At 40.3% G+C, this 18,864-nt stretch overlaps 2 protein-coding genes across 4 annotated transcripts in view; one reads left to right on the top strand and one right to left on the bottom strand.

Annotated features, from left to right (window-relative positions):
- Positions 1–365: 365 nt before the first annotated feature.
- On the top strand, positions 366–11,708 carry CCNH (cyclin H). Of its 3 annotated transcripts, XM_032676907.1 has the most exons (9): positions 366–511; positions 631–753; positions 1,917–1,990; positions 2,272–2,482; positions 2,792–2,955; positions 4,796–4,866; positions 7,336–7,447; positions 8,001–8,061; positions 9,957–11,689. In XM_032676907.1, the coding sequence occupies exons 1-9, from the start codon at positions 395–397 to the stop codon at positions 9,999–10,001; spliced, it is 978 nt and encodes a 325-aa protein (XP_032532798.1). In that variant the 5' UTR covers positions 366–394; the 3' UTR covers positions 10,002–11,689. The 3 variants fall into 3 exon arrangements, with proteins under 3 accessions (XP_032532798.1, XP_032532797.1, XP_032532796.1); XM_032676906.1 differs by lacking the exon at positions 8,001–8,061 and having other exon boundaries at positions 379–511; positions 640–753; positions 9,957–11,708; XM_032676905.1 differs by lacking the exon at positions 8,001–8,061 and having other exon boundaries at positions 380–511; positions 9,957–11,708.
- RASA1 (RAS p21 protein activator 1) overlaps positions 11,401–18,864 on the bottom strand; it is a 51,164-nt gene continuing 43,700 nt past the window's right edge. Inside the window, exons 20-25 of the mRNA XM_032676904.1 lie at positions 18,643–18,729; positions 16,327–16,394; positions 15,132–15,220; positions 14,240–14,317; positions 12,961–13,095; positions 11,401–12,391 (exon numbers count right to left, since the gene is read on the bottom strand). Coding sequence (XP_032532795.1) covers positions 12,308–12,391; positions 12,961–13,095; positions 14,240–14,317; positions 15,132–15,220; positions 16,327–16,394; positions 18,643–18,729 — 541 coding nt within the window. The 3' untranslated portion in view covers positions 11,401–12,307. The remainder of the gene's footprint in view (positions 12,392–12,960; positions 13,096–14,239; positions 14,318–15,131; positions 15,221–16,326; positions 16,395–18,642; positions 18,730–18,864) is intronic.

Below are 18,864 nucleotides of genomic sequence, written 5' to 3'. Positions count from 1 at the left end.
ACATCCTTTTTTCACACACTTCAAGTACAAGCGCAGTAATATCTAAAATTTGTTGGCTGAAGCACAAAGAAGAGGCTATGAAATGCTGCTTCCTTAAATCATAATTGGATCTTATACGCAATGGTTCTTTGGGAGAGAGTGGAGGAATCTAAGGGAGCAAGTTTATACAGCTAAAACCGAAAGAAAAATAGAGAGAGCTGCTATTCCACAGAAGTTTATCAAGTTGAGGGGGGCTTTTTTGTTTGTTTTACTTTTGGTTTTGTTTTGATTTGGTTTGGATTTTTTGCCAGGCTTCTTATCATTCCCGCAGGAGCTCTCCCCGTCCCGCCTCCCTTGGCGGGCGCTGAGGCCACTCCCGGCGGGCCGCGCGCGGGCGCAGCCATGTTGTGCAGCCATGTTCCACAGCAGCACTCAGCGCCGGCACTGGACCTTCCGCGGCGAGGAGGAGCTGTCTCGGCGCCGGGCCGAGGCGAACCGCCGGGCCCGGAGCAGGGCCGCGGCCACCGGGAAGGTGCGGGGGGCCCGCGGGGCGGGCGGGGAACGCGGGCGCGGGGCGGAGGAGCAGGGCCGCGGGGCGAGAGCTGAACGGGCGGGGCAGCGCGAGTGAGGCGCCGCTCTGCCTCTCTCCAGGTGCCGCAGGGCGACTTGGTGCTCCTGGAGCCGCACGAAGAGCTGGCGATATGCAAGTACTACGAGAAGCGACTGTTGGACTTCTGCGCCGTGTTCAAGCCCGCGATGCCGCGGTCCGTGGTGGTGAGTGAGCGGCGCTGGGACCGGTCCACCTCGGCCCCCTCCTTCTTTCGCCTGCTGCTGTTTGCTTGGCTTGTTCTTGAGACCGCGGATGCCTTTAGAGCTAATTTCTCTCTTCCAGCATTGCAGTCTGTGCCTGCTTCTTATATTTTTTGTTTGTTTTCTGAGCCGTGCAGCCATTTCAAAACGAGTTGTTTCTCGGCGTGATCTTCTGCTTGTGGCTCCTACACTTGCGTGGATGACTGGACTGCTTTGTTTGACTGAACTGTTGTGGTTTGTACACTTGTGCAAAGGGTAGAAACAAAGTGATGGTCGGTGGTCGATGGTAACGATTGATGTTACAATAAAACGGCGATGATACAGCAAAGCAGTCTCACAGTAGCTAAAGAAGGCAGTCCTGCATTTGGGCTGTCGTTCTCAAGCACTACTGCTTGTCTGACCACAGAATAAGCTGGATCAGCGTTTGTACTGGCAGTTAACTAACCTACGAAGGAGAAAGAAAATTACGTTGAACTGACTTGCCTTGAATGTAGGCGAGCGTTTCAGAAGGGAGCGTTGGGGACCTGCAGCCGAAGCCGAGCCATTAAGATGAATGGCTTATATTTGTACCCTGTTAGTCCTCCCTTCTTCTGGCAGGTGTGGTGAAGAGTGCCCCACTTGAGGATGCCTTTGAAAGGTGGCAGTAGCTGCCATGGCACATTCTCTGAAGCCGGACTTATATTTGAGAAGTGGTTCCCGTAGAGTCTCGTCAAGCAGTGATTTTGGAAAACACCTGTTTTCATGTTGATAAATATGTTCCAGAAATTACTGATCTAAAAATTCAAATGGTTAGGGTTGCTTGCAACTTCTGGTGTAATATTTTTTCAGTCTTTGTTTTTTAAATTTCATTTGAATACCATATTTTTCTCATGAAGATACTTTAGGGTTTTTGAGCATTGTCTTGCAAAATATGTCTAAAAATAAAAGAGAAGATTTTGTAAGGCTGTCATATTGCTGGCATAAATGAAATATTTAATGACATGGCTTTGTGTGTGTCTTAATGCCTTAGTGTATCCTGTATGCCTGTAGTATATATTCAAACTTGCCTGATCTGTGACGTTTTTCTAATGTATTTATTTTTTCTTTATCCATTTTTGTTTCTTCTCTCCCCATTTTTTTCAATTTAGGGAACAGCTTGCATGTATTTTAAACGCTTTTACCTCAATAACTCAGTGATGGAGTATCATCCTCGGATAATAATGTGAGTTATCAACACTTCTTCAGTTATTCTGCCAAGTGGATCATTGGAAGTATAATCTTTTATATTTGTGAAGACCTGAAAAAAAAGGAGAAAGGAAATCTGAGAGCTTAAATAGCCATAAAGACAAAGTATGGTCTGTTTAACTTTCCATTTGGAAAAATTTGTTGTCTTCAGAACATGGTGTTTTGTAGATAAAAATTTTGTGAACAGAACTCTTGATAAAAGAATCGATGCTCCATAAGTCAATTGTTCGCTTTTTTGGTTTTTTTCCCCTCCTCAAGGCTAACGTGTGCATTTTTGGCCTGTAAAGTAGATGAATTTAATGTATCCAGTGCACAGTTTGTTGGTAACCTTCGAGAAAGCCCTCTTGGACAGGAAAAAGCTCTTGAACAAATACTGGAATATGAACTGCTGCTTATTCAGCAACTGAACTTCCACCTCATTGTCCACAATCCATACCGGCCATTTGAGGGATTTCTAATCGATTTGAAGGTAATAAAAAACTGTTTGATGTGCTTCATGCTCTGTGTAGTAAAGTAATACAAGTCTTTCATGTGTTGTGTTAGAAAACTTTATTTCCTTTTGTACCTGTGATCTTAAAAGATCTAATTACTAAAGTGATAAACAAATACCTTAAAGGTGGTTGTTTATTTTTGGTCTTTAAGCTTTTTAGGCTATTTTTGGAAAAAGGGGAAGGCCTGCTACTTTTTAGCTTTGTAAAGTGGTGGTGTTTTGTGTGTTCTGAGCTCACAAACAAGAAGGAGGAGCAGCCACTTACTTTCCTAAATGATTACTTTTTAGACTCGATACCCAGTGCTGGAAAATCCTGAAGTTTTGAGGAAAACAGCTGATGACTTCCTCAGTCGAGTGGCTCTGACGGATGCATATCTGCTCTTTACTCCCTCACTGATAGCTCTCACTGCCATATTATCTAGCGGTTCAAGAGCAGGAATTAATATGGAAAGGTAGTATTTTCTTTGTATAGATATGATTTAAACAGTTTATTTGGTTCCTGTATAAAATTATTTTGCTCCAGGCATTCTTAACTAGTAGAATTGTATATTTACTGATTGTTAGCACTGTTATGTTCTTTAGGTATGTTTCAGAATTGTAGTGGTACTGTTGGTTTCACTTTCAAAAAGTAGGTGATAAATGCAGTTAGTTGGTGTCTGGTTATTATATGCCTTTGGAAGAACAAAAAAAAGAAACCTGATGACTTTGCCTCCAAACAGTATAGGATTTTCAGACTCATCTTAAAGATTATGGTGAAGAAAGTGGAAATACAGGAGCAACTGAGTTTCTTAAGAATCACTTAAAGAAAAAGTAAGATTTTTAAGGTTCCAGAGTCAACTGAAATGACACTGAACTGACAGCTACTAGGCATGCTGAAACTTAAGTGCTGTATTTGGCTGGTACAAGTGTTCATTTTGCATGGAAACAAACTAATGCTAAGGTGCTGTTTTAAATCAGTCCCCACTTTCCTTTCTGTGCCCTAGCCACTGGTGTTTGCACAGGCATTATCAAACACTTCCGTACCTTTGCTGAAATGTGTAGTTTGTTTGGTTTGGTTCTCTTAAAGACAAAACATATACTTTTCTTCAGAAAAACAGCTCAGGTGGTTCCTGTAAGGAGCTGTACCTGGCATGTTATAATCACGTGCCTGTGACCATTTTGCATCTGGAGTGTAAAACCTGCAGGCAAAATGCAAACAGTTATTTCTAAATAAACTAGTTACTTTTAAATAAACCTCCTCTAAATGAATCTCAGATCTCTCTTGTTCAAAAAGAAAGAGTATTATCTACAGGGTTCACTGAGCTTTCAAAATTTTATAAAAACATTCAGGTGCTTACTTTAACTTGAACTTGATCTCCTTCCTAGATCTGTAATTCTCTACTGCTAGTGCAAAAATTCAGAAAAGCGTGTTTGCAAAAATACTGAATACTAAAAGTACTAAAATAATTTGTAGATAGCATGGGAAATGAGGTATCTGAACTTAGTTTGCATGTTCAGGAAGAACTCAAGTCTTTGTGACCTGTCTGCACTATGCAATTGTTATAACCTAGTTATTTATTATTTTACTTGACTTTTTGCTGCGAAGCAGCAAAGTGGGCAGCAGTGAGGGAAGCAAGTGCTGGGTCTGTGGACCTGTCAGCAGGTGCACCTGCAGAGGTGGGACAGAACACTGGAGGGTTTTGAAAGCCTGTCGTTCCCATGATGGAAGGGATAAAACTGCTTGGTTGTTGTGAGTCTTGGTGAGGAGTGTTGGGGTTTTACCCAGGCAGTGTGTGCATATATTAGTGTATTTACTGAAAGGAAGTTTGAATCTCAGTAGGAAGAAGAAGGGACCCACAGGCTCTTACAAGACAGCATTTAGAAATGGCTTTTAGCTGCCAAAAGAAGCAGGCCCATCTTGCAAGCTCTGTTGTCTGTTGGTCAGTCTGAAAAACACTCTTCTGTAGTTTTGGCTTGTCCCACAGTCATACTGTGCCATAGTGTGATGTTACCATAGAATCTTAAACCTGATTTGTCTTAGCTCTGTGAGGCTTGTTTAGAAATGTTGAATTCTGCAGTGTTGGAACTTCAGTTTCTCACATGGCTGGGGAATACTTTTGTCAAGTTCTTACAGTGACAGATTTGCTTTTTTATCACTTTAAAGCACTTACATAACCGAAGTGTTCTTACTTAGTCTAATCATAAAGCTCTAGCATATATAAATAATAAATAATACACTTTTTATTAACAGATAGTAACTGCCACAAATAATTATGGCACTTTAAAAATTTATTCTTCTATGTCTCTTTGAAGCTATTTATCAGAGAGTCTTATGCTGAAAGAGAACAGATCAACCTTATCCAGACTACTAGATGACATGAAATGTAAGTAAACATCGGAAAAGTATGATAAAGAGTATCTAAAGAAGAAAAAAACAAGTTTTTCCAAATAACAAGAGCTTTAGGCAGAAGGGTGTGCTTCAAGTGGTTTTCTTCACCTCAGGGCATGCATAAGGTAAGTAAAACATGGGCAGTGTGGATGGATCATGTGGATGGAAGAGGAGAAAACACTGAGACACAATGAACAAATTAAACAAATGAAAATGAACAAGTGAAATAAATGAAAAGAGAAGTGGCCTGCCTGATGCTTTCAAACTAGCAGCTGACTTAAAAGTGAGAAATCTATTTTGGGAACTAGATAATGGTTTTTGTAAGACATGATTAAATGACTTTTCAAGTTACTGTGTCTTAAAAATTGCAGCTTCAGGCAAAGCCTGCACATTAGTACTACTACCACCAGAGGGTACCTTTTGAAAGCTGAATGACTGATGTGAAGTGATATACCAGGATTTCTACTGCACTTCTGTTTTGCACCTATCAACATATTTCAAAAGATGCTTAGTTTCACTAGTGTGAGACATATATGTGTGTGTGTGTATGTATATATTTTACAAATATCAAGAATACTACCACAGTTTAGCTAATAGGGAATATAGTCCGCTGATTATTACCTTTTTTAAATTAAGTGAAAAGGCTGGGATATGAAATTCCCAGTAAGTAATCAGGTATTTGACGCTTTAGGCTAATGCATGCATTTAAAATGAGAGTGGTAGCATTGAAGCTTCAGTCTTTGGCAAGGGTTACTTGAGTAGTGAATGTACCATAGAAGTCATCAGGGTCTACAAATTCAATTTAAATTGAATTTACAGAACTTAAGGTGCCCTTCCCTTTCCCTTCTAACAAATTCAGTCTTCAGGTTTCCATTGCTGAGATCAAAGGGAACACTTGGATCACTTAGTCTTCTCTTCTGTTATTCTGGAAGGTAGCTTTAGCCCAAAGGCAGCTCTTTCATAAACATATGATGATTGGAAGGGAATTTGTGAAGCATTTGTAAATGACTTTTACAAAAATCTGGTCATAGAGAAAAAAATCTTGTTTCTTGAAAGGTAGCTGTAAATGTTACTTCTATTATTAACAAGACAGAAACCAGTCTTTTTTTAAGACAGAGGTACAGTGCTGAATGCAAAAAAACCCTGTGTATTTTGAAGCTTGTTAGCACAGTAACATGAACTCTACATTAGTAGAGTTTACCTTGAGGAAATCCAGAGTGAAGTGATGCTAGTGACTTGTTTCGGTAGAGTTATAATGAGGGAAAAAAGGAAAAACTGTTGGCTCAAGCCTGGCTATGAGGGATAAGCAGTAGCAGCAGCTATGCTGCTGATAAGCTTATCATGGTCTGACCCCAGCTGGACACCAGGTGCCCACCAAAGCCACTCTATCAGTGACCTCCTTAGCTGGGCAGGGGGGAAAAAATATAATAAAAAGCTTGGGTGCTGCGATAAGGGCAGGGAGAGGTCACTGACCAGTCACAGCTGTGTGCAAAACAGACACAGCTGGGGAAAATTAATTAACTGCCAGTCAGAGTACGATAATGAGAAATGAAAACGAAATTTTCAGAGACCTTTCCCCTGCCACTCCCTTTTTCCGGGGCTAGGCTTTACTCCTGAATTCTCTCCCTCCAGCGCAGAAGGACTGTAGTCAGCTTGTTTCTGCCACTCCTTCCTCCTCAGGGAGAGGACTCCTTACACTCTTCCTTTGCTCTGGTGTGGCGTCCCTCTGTAGGAGACAGTCATTCATGAACTTATCTAACGTTGGTCCTTCCCATGTGCTGCAGTTCTTCATGAACTCCTCCAGCATGGGACCATTTCACGCGGGGCAGTCCTTTGGAAATGCACTGCTCCAGTGTGGCTACCCCATGGGGTCCCAAGTCCTGCCAGCAAACCTCCTCTATCCATGGGTCTACAGGTCCCTGCCAGAAGCCTGCTGTAGCATGGTATTTCTAGAGGATCACAGCCTCCTTCAGGCACATCCACCTGCTCCAGAGTGGACTCCTCCACAGGCTGCAGGTGGATCTCCATACTGTTGACTTCCATGAGCTGCAGGGGCACAGGTGTCTCACCATAGGCTTCATCAGAGCTTCATCAGCAGGGTAATCCCTTTTGGTCCCTGGAGTACCTCCTCCCCTCCTTCCTCACTGACCCTGCTGCCTGCAGGGCTGTTCTCACATATTCTCACTCCTCTTTCCAGCAGCACTTACTGTTGCACAGGTGGGTTTTCACCCCCTCCCTTAAATCTGTTAGCCCATTGCTGATGGGCTCAGCCTTGGTCAGTTGTAGGTACCTCCTGGAGCTGGCTGGCACTGGCTCTGTTGTACACAGGGGAAGCTTCCAGCATCTTCTCACAGAAGCCACCCCTGTAGCCCCCCCACTACCAACACCTGGCCATGCAGACCCAACACAGCAAGGCAGAGTAGAAATTACTTATGTGCTTAGAGCTGTGTTGTTGCCATTGTAGGCATGAAAAATCTCATCAAGAAATATGAACTGCCAAGGGCTGAAGAGGTTGCTGCTCTGAAACAGAAATTAGAGAAGTGTCATACCTTTGAGCTTGCACTTAATACAAACCCGTAAGTAGATCTTTGATGTGTTAAAATTCTGCTGATTTTATTGGTATAGTAACATTAATTTTTTATCTACATGAGTGATTGAAAATTGAAAACCTTCAATTGTGCACACAATGTTCACATGCCTGTTAGTGTCTGCTGGGAGCTGAGAACCAAAACTCAACATAGTGCTTTCAGTAATACATAAATACATTCTTTTGTGCTGATTTGCACTGCAGGCTGATTAAAAAAAACTGGAATCCTGGGTGGCTTCTAAGGTCTGGTGACTTGATGTTGTATGCAATGAGAACTAAGGCCTTTAAAACCACGTGATTAAAACAAGAATTGTGTAAAGGGTTAACGTTTTCTTAAGAATTATGTGGAGGGCAAAGAACTTGCTGATTTTTCTTTTCTGCCCTTTTCACTTCAGTAGACACTGGACTTGGAGCAAGCTGCTTGTTGAGGCTTTGGTAGTTTTTTTTATGTGACAAGTGTGCCCATAATCTAATCTTGTAGTCAAATAGAAAGAGTTTAACTTATAAAAATACCTGAACATTTCACTTCTTATCTGGGTTAGGAAGAAGAGGAAAGGTTATGAAAATGATGAATATGTTGCAAAGAAATCCAAAATGGATGAGGTCAGTAAACCTTTTGTACATGTACTTGTTTTTCCACTCTTAACTGCCAAGATGAAAGTGACACAGCTACTGAGATAAACTTATGCATCTGTAATACTCTTTTACTTGTTGCTCAAACCAAGTCTTTTTCAACTTTTTTTTTTTTCAAGTGAGCCAGATTTCCTACTAACTTGTGCTTTCAAGTGTTCTTAGATATCTCAGTCTTTTCTGAGGAGGGGGAAGAACACGCAGGTCATCCTTTCTGCTGTTTCTTGTGCTCTGAAAATTTTTAGTTACTTTATTTGGCTTCTTGCTCAAAGCAGAAGTCAGATTCTGGACTAAATTTCTACATCAGCCACTTTGCCAGCAAGGCTTGCATGAATTACAGATTGGTAGCTACTACTTTGGGTTATAAGACCAAGTGTAAAAAAGGTGGAGATAAACTGATGAGGGTGACTCAGCAAATGAAAACAGCATTAAGGTAGTCCTTCACATCTGATCTGACCACCTTCCAGAGCTTTTGTTTGTAACATGGACTGGAAATTGTAGAGAGTCCATTCTGGAAGGGGTGAAGAACCATGTTTAAGTGGACTCCTCTTGTTACTAAAGACACTACATCCTGATGGTCAAAGGTACTCTGAGTATGACATTTAGAAAAATGTGCTAAAGGCTGAAGAGGGTTGTCTGCCAAAATCTGAGGATAAAATGCAAAATTTGTGTCTTTCTATAATTGAAGGAGTCTTGCTATTATAGATTATCATACTAGGTTGATGCTACAGTGTCAAAGTAGAATCTAAAAAATTATTTAAACAAGATTATAATAAAACCAGCATTGAAGGTACGTTCTAAGAAAATATGGAACCTTGAACATACTTTCTAACTATGCCATAAAACCTTTGACTAGTGTTTACTCCAAATGCCAATCTTAAAAAGCATATTGAAACAGGCAACTCCATTTTGCCAGGCACTGGCAAAACTTTTCACTTTCTGACAGAGTGACATAGAGAACAGCTCTGAATGAGCTCTGGAGATTTCACTGGTTCCCCGCCCCAGTTTAATTTGAATTAATTATGCTCTAAGGTTTGAGGCATTTTTGATTTTTGGAGCTTGTTATTAATTCATAATTCTTTTTCCAAAGGAGTAACCTGATTGGATAAATGCACATAGCCTACAGCATTTCATGACAGGCTCTTGCGCGGTTCCAACAGGTCCTAAACTCAGGACTTTTCATTACTGACATATCTGAACTGCCAAGGGTTTGTACTTTTGTAGTTTCAGTTCTGAGTAATTGTCACATGGAAGAGCAGATCTGAGCTGGCCAGGACCTAAAAGAGAAAATGTTCTTAACTTTTTGAAAGCATATAGTGGGTGCAAACTGCTCAGACCTCGAGGCTTCATTAATCCTGTCGTTAGACTGTAGCGTACAGGTGCACAGTCAGTTTTAATCTATGTCTAGACATTGTTTTAAATGATTTATTTGCAGCTGAAGGTTAGTATCAGTAGGAAGGCCAAAACTGGTATGGAGGGCTCATCAGATTGAAAGATAGAGGAAACAGACAAGGTAGTGGTTAAGCACAGGTGACTCAGCTTCCAAGGTGATGAGGCCATAAAACAAGATACTAGTAAGAGGTTGCAGTATGAGCTGTGGTGGAAATCTGTACATAACTGTAAGAAGCATGAGCTAAACCTCAGACTGGTGCTGTAAGGGGCTGCTCCATGACTGTCTCCATGTAAGAGCAGGTATGGATAACTAGCTTTAAGTTTATAGGCCTGACTTGCCACAACTTATAATATTTTTCTAGTCTTTCCTCTGTTCATGGAATCCTTCTGTGAGTTCTTAAGTTCTGACCATAAAGAACACACAGGACACTACATGCACACATTGCTCAAGGTGTTGTGTTTTTCCCTTCCATTAGGAAGAGTGGACTGATGATGACCTTGTGGATTCTGCATTACCTTAAAGGAAGATGGACTCCTACCCCTCCAGGAACCAATTTGGTGCCAGGTGTGACCCTACCTGCCACAGGTTCTTTATATTCTGTGTCATACAGTTTTTATGCTTTCAGTGTTTATCTTGGCAAAAAAGCCTGTTACTTTGTTAAAATAAAATTAGTTGTGGTTCCTTTAAACCCTCATCCATGAAAGGTCAAATATTAGCAAGAAATACTTGCTTTTAGAAATCTGGCACTCATTTGTGGTTTGGGAACAGTTTGCTGTGTGTGAAGTGTAGTGTTAGAGCATTGCAGCCACTAATTTGTTTCATTTTCATATACCCCATTGAAACATAACAGTTCTACAATACACACACTTAAATGCAGCTTTGGGCATTGCCCAATTTCATTTTCTTTGCTGCATTTTGTATGTAACAGGTAGATTAACCAGGCATCTCTGTGCTCAGCAATTTTTTTTTACCATGTTGTACTGCCTACAGCCAGCCACCTCAATCCACAAAATAATCCATTTTATACACTCTGTTAAGATCTAAGTACGGCAGAATGAGAGATTGTTAATTACTTACTCCTCTCAGATGCAGTTTAATACAGACTTCACAGGGTTATGGGACAATCTAAAAAAAGACTTCTGTGGTACCAAGGTCTTGCAAACAGGTTTGTTGTCACTATGGAGAGCATCATCTGTGCCTGCTGAGTGCAGTACTTGCAACACTTGGGAGCTCTCAGCTGTAGCACTGGACTCTCATTTCAGGGAAGCAGTTCAGCTGGACACCAGGGTCAGCACAGCAGAGCCACTATAATACTACAGCAAAGACCTAAAAGTAAAGTCTCTGATTTCATGTGACAGTGAATTGAAAAAGCAGTTCTGATAGACAGGAGAAGCAGCAGTGTAGGTGTTCTAATGGTGTATCAACAACGTTCATGTGATAAAATTACTTGATTATCTCAGTCTTGTAATTGAATCTCAGCATCCTGTTATGCCCTATTATTAGACCACTGTCTAGAAAAGTAGTACATGGTGATGCTGCAACGCCCATCAACAGCACATTTTACTTTTCATTTTTTTAAACACTCTGTGGCAGTGCCATGGGCAAGGATACCTTCCACTACATCTGGCTGCTCTAAGCCCCATCCAGCTTGGCCTTAAAGGCTTCCAGGGATAGGGCATCTCCAGCTTCCCTGGCACTGTGCCCGTGCATCACCACACTCAGAGGGAAGAATTTCTTTTTAATAAATCTCAACCCACCCAGGATGTTTTAACATCTACTTTCTCACCTTGTCATGTACAAATTAAGGTGTATGGACAAGGTAATGCTGTTTTGAGGATTTACGCTGAAAAAGTGACAGTGTGAACATTTTAAAGTACACCACATGTAGAGACACTAAAAAATTTCCACAGCAGCCAAAGTTAGCAAGTTTCCATACAGTTGATATGCAGCTTGATTTATTTTAAAAACTCATTTTTCACTTATAAAAATAATATTTATGCTAGACTTACAGTACACAAAAGACCAAACGATACCTATTTTATAAAATGGTTTAATGAACGCATGCATGTCTGATACAATGATCAATAAATTTACTGAATTCAAATTATTTACTGTTGTAAACATTTTACAAAAGCATTGTGATTTATCCGGATATACAGTTCTTGATGGAAGAACTATTCAGACTGAATCAGTGGCACATCAAAAAAATAAAGCTGACAAGACCCATTCTGCATATTCTCTTTCCACATAATTCCAGCGAGAGAAACAGTATGGTATAAAAAGTGTACAGTAAAGATTGTTCCTACCATAACATCAGATTCTGAAAACTGTAAATACAAGTTAAAAGTGGTTGAAACAGTCAAAAGTCATAATTATTGTCACCACTTAGAAATTACAGTAAGAAATGTTATCCAGTTATAGGTGGTTGTCAGAATGACACATTTCTTCTCATGTCAGTTGATAATTGTTTTCCAACCAGACAGCAAAAACTTTGGCAATCAGAGGTGCTGAAAATAATTTTCAAAGTCCAAGACACAGTCACAGCATTTTCACTGCGGAGGGTGAACTCTACACCAAGGCTCAGAGGTTGTGAAAACTGTTTCCAAGTGGAAAAAAAAAAGTGCAAATGTCCTGCACAGATAGCTTAAAAAAGCTGCTGGTACAATTATTCACCAGCAGGATCTTTGTTTTCTTTTTGCATAGTTCACACATCACTGGGAACGTGACAGGGTGTGCTGTTTTTGGCAAGAGCAAGAAGAAAGTGGTACTGGTCTGAGTTGCCATGTCAGGCATGCTGGATCCATGCAGAATGCAGGTAGAGGGCTGCTACCTGATGTTGTTAGACACTGAATACTGATTTTGTTTTTGTTGTAGCAGTTCAGTAATGGCCAAAAGCTTCTTAAGAACATGCTGCAGAGAGAGAGTCAGTAAACCACACATTAGCTATTGGAAACAGAACTGTCCTCCCTGAGCAGCGTTTTCAGCATCTGCCCATCAGACCTGTGAGTAGGTAGTTTAAATATATTAAAAATAATTAAAAAAAAGGGAGGCAGAGAAAGCATACAGGTGTTTGCTAAGTTTACAGGTGTACAAGTGTACTGGCAAACTGGCGAGGATAAATGAGGTATTAAAGCTAATTTAGTTCTCAACTGAAAAAAAAACCAAGATCTGAAAACCAATGACCCAGAGAGCCTGTCGGGATATAGTAATTTTGTGTGTTTAAGGCCAGAAACTAAAACTTCCTCTGAAAACTCAAAAAAATACCCCAGTTTGGTTTTGCTGCATGAAAAAACAAAACTATGGACTAAGTATTTATCTTCACAGCTAATAACCTTCTGGTGAAATGCCAGTATTTTAAAATGTTTAGCAGTCACACTGCTACAGAAATACTACAAAAGAATCCCAGTACTGAGGAGTAACTCTGGACATGCCACCTGTACCTGTGATGTGCTTACTAACCCTGCCTGGTGTTACCTTACCTGCATCACACCTCGCTCATTGCTGAGTGTCCGGAGCTCGTCCGAGTGTGCCACGCAGATCTCGTGCAGGGCTGCCAGATCCCGGGACAGGTCAGTCCGAGAGTGCTCTGTAGTGTCTGGGAGCTCGGGAACATTCTTCAACAGAACAAAACACAGATTTAGGATGTCAAGACCAATTTTGGTCTTTCCAGCTAAATCTCCAGTCCATCTTTCTGTTGTGTATTATAGAGCACTGGGCAATCACCAACCATATGAAGTTCAGCAAGGGGAAGTGCTGGATTCTGCACCTGGGACAGCCATAGATGTAGGTAAAGAATAGGGAATGAGATGCAGGAAAGCAGTGCCATGGAAAGGGACCTGAGGGTCCTGGTCGATGACAAGTTGCATATGAGTCAGCAGTGCCCTGGCAGCCAGGAGCCAACTATGTCCTGGGGGGCATCAGGCACAGCATCGCCAGCTGGGCAAGGGAGGGGATTGTCCTGCTCTGCTCTGCACTGGGGCAGCTTCACCTTGAATACTGTGGCAGTTTTGGGTACCTCAATACAGGAAAGATATTAGAGTATTAGAGAGTGTCCAAAGGAGGGCACCGAAGATGGTGAAGGGCCTTGAGGGGAAGCCATATGAGGAGCGGCTGAGGGCACTTGGTGTGTTCAGCCTGGAGAAGAGGAGACTGAGGGGAGACCTGACTGCAGTTACAGCTTCCTCGTGAGCGGAATAGGAGGGGCAGGCACTGATCTCTTGTCTGTCGTGACCAGTGACAGGACCTGAGGGAATGGTCTGAAGTTGTGTCAGGAGGATTAGGTTGGATAGTAGAAGAGGTTCTTCACCCAGAGTGGTGAACTACAATATAAAGAATGCATGCAGTGACACTTCTGGCAATGCTAACCAAGATTTGACCTAGTAATTTTTAAACCAAAAAATTAATTTCCATCTCTGGTCAAAACCATGTGACAAATTAGACATAAAAATTTCTGGTTTAAAACATGTTTTTAAAGGTTTGTATTGCTGGCCAAAATTTCTAGTCTCATGGCTACAAAATCTATTTTGAGCTTCTCATATTTACAGAGGCACTAAATTAATAAAGTCTAGGAAGATATTTGATGGTTTTAATTCCTATAACAGACAAGCAATCTGTAGTCTCTAAACGTGCATAAAAAAATGTATTCAGTTATAAGCATTCAAAATTGATGCACTTTTGAGCTAGTTAATAAGAAGTGTAAAGAATTTTAATTTATAATGCTGCTATGTAACTTCAATAAATACTTTTTTAACCACTTACCCCAAGTTCATCCAAGAACATGATCATGCGATGTTTGTTGCTCTTGATGAATGGATTTACCCCTTCCATATATGGCTCCTGGTAATTTTAAAGAGCATTCATTAACAAAGTAATGCCAAGATAATTGTCACATCTGAAGGAAACACAGTGCAGTCAGGCAAATGACACTGCAAAACAAGTATGTAAACTGGAATAATGTTATCTTTTTTCAAGAGAATTTCTAATGTCTGGTGTGCAACCAGACAAAAGAATACAGAATTCAGTATTTTCTTGTGTCCAGATGATTGAGAATCTCCGATTCAGAATTTTTCTTATACATGGATACCAATATGAATTTGCATTAAGATGAGTGTCTCTCAATACCTGGCTGCAATGAACAGATGCTCTACTTTCAGAGGCATGATCAGGAATAAGTGTCCCCCTTCTTTTTTTTTCATTAACTCTTACATTCCAAGTTCTGTGTGTCAGAGAAATAACTATAATGCCAGCCTGAATTCATGTTAATTATGCGTACATCAAAAAATTTCTTTTTAGCAATGTTTCAGCCTGGGAACTGAGATAGACCAGTTAATGCTGGCATTCTCTTAGTCTTATAATTGAAACTTTATTGAAAGCTTGGGCTTTTTTGTGCAATATGTACACTTGACTTACAGCATTAATTATGTCTAACAGTATGACAGTGAATACAGATAGAGTTTGAGGTGCTCTTCCACAGAAAACACCTAACTAAGGAGTGATAAATCCGAGGTCAGAGTGTGGGGTAGGAGAAAAAGTCAGAGGTTCAGCATGAGAAAATAGCAACAGATTCTTGCATGCATTATACAAGTACATGTAAAAAAATGTACTGGAAACATAGTTCCACATTGTCCTCTTTGTGTAAAATTATACTCACCTTAGCTCCAAACTCAACGAGATTTGCTAAATTCTGCACAGACTTGGCGACCAGCGTCAGCGTTCTTGCAGCAGTGGGGGAAGGAGAATCTGGCAGGATTGCAAAATAGAGAGTAACTGGCCATTCATTTAAAATTCATAGCAGTCACATATAAAAAGAGTTCCCATTCATATTTTTAATGATATATCTTTAACATTATATAAATATAAAGTAATTTTAATAGTATAACATCATGTGAAAGATGTCACTTGATGAAATAAAACAAGTTGCTTTAATGATGTCCAAAAAAAACTTGTTAATCTGACTTTTTACACCTGCAGTCACAGTGCCACCCAAATTAGGAGGTACCTAACTTGCAAACTACTCGAAGATAATAAAATGCTAAAAAAAGGATCCAGGCCATGTTTCTCAAATGCTTTCTCCAAAGCATGTACAGAAATTATTACTGTGTGAGAGAAAGAAAGAAACTCTGTTCAACACAGTTCTTCTAATTTAATACGGCTTAAAGACTGATGATAGAAAACATGCTGCATTGTCTTAAAAACTATCTATGAATAAAGAAAACAAGCTTTTCTGAACCAGATTTTTTATTTCCTCCTATTTTTCACCCTTTCTGAATGCTGCCCCTCTCTCTCTCATCTTTAAGATTCTGTATTTGAGATTTTACTATATTTAATGAGTCAAAAGACCTCTCCAATGGCTGGAAGCCATGTAGGCAGGACATTCAAACAAGTTGTTCAAGAATGATTTTCTAGGTCCACAAATGTATTCCAAGCTCTGCAGGAACATATCAACTTCATAAATCTTGCTCATTTCAGAGACACCATTGAATTCAGCCATTAATTTTGGCACTGCATTGTATTGAAAGCGACATCTGAAGATCCCAAAATTCCATTTTTTACATTGCTAAATACATTAAGCAATGCTAGACTTTAATTCAAAATGTTATTATTAAATATCAACAATGCATGTTTTTCTGGATTTTAAAATTACATTGGAGATAACTACAATCAAACCTTTATGGGAGAAAAGCATATGCCGGCTGTCTTAAGGAGAAGTGAGCCAAGTGACATGGATAACATGACTTTGAACAGAGTATTTGAAGAAACTTCATATTTTGCTGCATTAGATATTACAAGCGATTTCATGTCTCCTGCTGTATAAAGTATAGATTCAATCTGAAGCATTTAGTCACCTGAGATGATATTAAACATCCTTGGGTTCAGGATAGCAGGACAAATCAATCGAAGAAAAACAAAGCCACTGAAATGGAAAGAAAATTGCATTTTGTTCCATAGCATTAGAGAATTAATGTAAAATTGGGTAGTCTTCAAGGATTCAAGTTAACATGGAATCTTGCTGAGACAAACACCAAGCAACCAGAATGTGCTCTGTGAAAATATTAACAAATTAAGATCATCATGCTATGATTCTATGAACTACAAAGCTGAAAGAATAGGCACTCAGATTTCAAGTGAACTGTTGAAATCATGTGGGAAGAACTTAATTGTGAAGTGATAATGAAGCCAATCCCAAAACATGCTGGCTTCAAAAAGGAGGAGCCCCTAGTCTCTGACCTACCAAAAGTTCTCCATTATCTGCTACTGGGTGTCATCCATCCCACAGCCACTCACTCCCCCAAGCCATCGTAAGGAGGAGTGCAGGAGCGGGTGGGCAAAGGGAACGTCTCTTTTGGCACAACACAGCCTTAGGTCAACTTAGGCTGGTTGATATCCTGATGGCAATACATTCCAGTAGAAAAATAATAAGGGATATGCTACTTTCCTCCATGAAATAATTGCTGCCATCTAGAAAGCTGGAAAAAAAACAGTGCTCTGTTTTAACTGCAGAACTAGTTCCGTTTGTTTTGCTGAAGCCAGAATAGCCTTCAGCAGCATGAGAAAAACCTAACTTCTGCTAATACAAAAGTGAAAACCATCCACTCAAGTTAACCTCAACTCCAGCTAACTGCTGTACAATGAAGGGACATACAAGCCAACTGAGTAAATCTATAATATCCGTAACTTTGTCCTTGGGCACTACCAGCAGGCTGGTTTTCACTACAGCAATACCAGAGCCTGACCAGTTCCTGACAAAGGAGGAAGGGACCTTACACTACCTTGCCTGTTGATAAGTACTCAGTGATGGAAATGTCCTCATTACTTGAAAATGACAAACATGGTAGTGAGGTTAATGTGTCTTCCATATGTCCAAGACACCTAGTATATTCTGTTATAGATGTTCTTTTACATCTATAAGAAACACAAACTAAGGGCTGGTAAGAAAACAGTTCCTGGCCATAGGTTAAGCTAAAGTATTTTCTGTGGTGTGAATTTAAAGCTATGAAGAAGTAATTAATTTTGAAGCCATGGCATATACATCAATCCCTCTTTTAAAGTGCCCAAAGTTGAGGGCCAACGAGGTACAAATCTAGCAGGGACTCTGCTGATAGGCAATATCTGATACTTCTTACCTTGGTCAACCTGCCTAAATGAAGAATGAGCAAATATCTACATGGGGGTTTTATGACCAGAGAGAAATGGCAGCACCTTCTGACTGATACAGTAGGGAAGATACCAAGACATCAAAAAACTGTCCAGCTACCTCTGAATATTTAATCATTCTTAAACAAAAAGTAGTGCAATAAAAGATAACAGGATCACTGAAGGCTGTGAAACTTTGTACTCTAGAGAGAAATCACTAGTATCCACTTGTGAAAACAGAACACCACAAAAGCAAGCAATCCAGTATTTTTAGCATCCAGAGGAGGCCTTCGGGCAAACCCTGAATGTGAGCTGTGTATTCACTAAGGAAAGACACATGGTCCTCTTTGTTGCTGGGGATGAACAGAAAGAGAGATGGAATTCACTGCTGACCTTTACAGCCTTCCAGCAGAGGTTAGACCCTCAAAACATGAAGGGCTCTCACAGTAAGAGCAGTCTCCATTTGAAGGCAATGCCCCTTAGCAGTATGGAATACAAAATTATAAATACAAGCCAAAGACAAATCCTCTGAAAGATCCCTCCAGGGGAGATAAACCTCTGCCAATAATTTAACTGCCTGACAGCAGCAAAGACTTTTGTTTGATCTGCCCTGGCAATGAACAGAGAAGAACTTGTGTGTTGCATTGCTTTAATAACGTAGATTGGAGTTTTGATGCTGGTGTGAGTTCAGAAGAGCCAGGTTCAGTAACCTCCTGAAACATTTTCAGAGGAGCTCTGGGGAATGTTTCAACATGACTGGACAGGAGCACCACAAATTCAAAGTTAAAACCATAAGTCCAGCTATACTGACCTCTACACTACATCGTTTTATTCTGGCAAGCCTCTAAGAACATGACTAAGAATCTAGCAAGCTCATAATCCTTAACTGGGACATTGTGCCTCAGTATCTTAAATGTCTTAAATGTGCAGGCATGCATAGTTTTGTCACTGAAAGAAACACAGATAAGCACACTGCAGTGTCTCTTTAACATCACTTATTTTCAGAATAAAGTTGACAGGTAACTTACCTAACAACTCTGGTTCTCATAGTGGTATTAGCTGGCCACTTGTTTTGAACAGACTTCTGTAGGCACCCGTAAATATACCTCAATGTCCTGTAGAAGTAGTAGGTAATTACTCATCAAACTTACAGAATCAAAAATGCTAGTGAGAAAGGACCTAGAGCAACTTCCTACTTTATGCAGAACTATTACCAACTTTACATTACTAACTTAGACATAAGTTTTAAG

This window comes from Chiroxiphia lanceolata, chromosome Z (genome assembly GCF_009829145.1).
Source record: "Chiroxiphia lanceolata isolate bChiLan1 chromosome Z, bChiLan1.pri, whole genome shotgun sequence".
Classification (NCBI taxonomy): Eukaryota; Metazoa; Chordata; class Aves; order Passeriformes; family Pipridae; genus Chiroxiphia; species Chiroxiphia lanceolata.
This window is presented reverse-complemented; position numbering and strand designations above follow the sequence as displayed.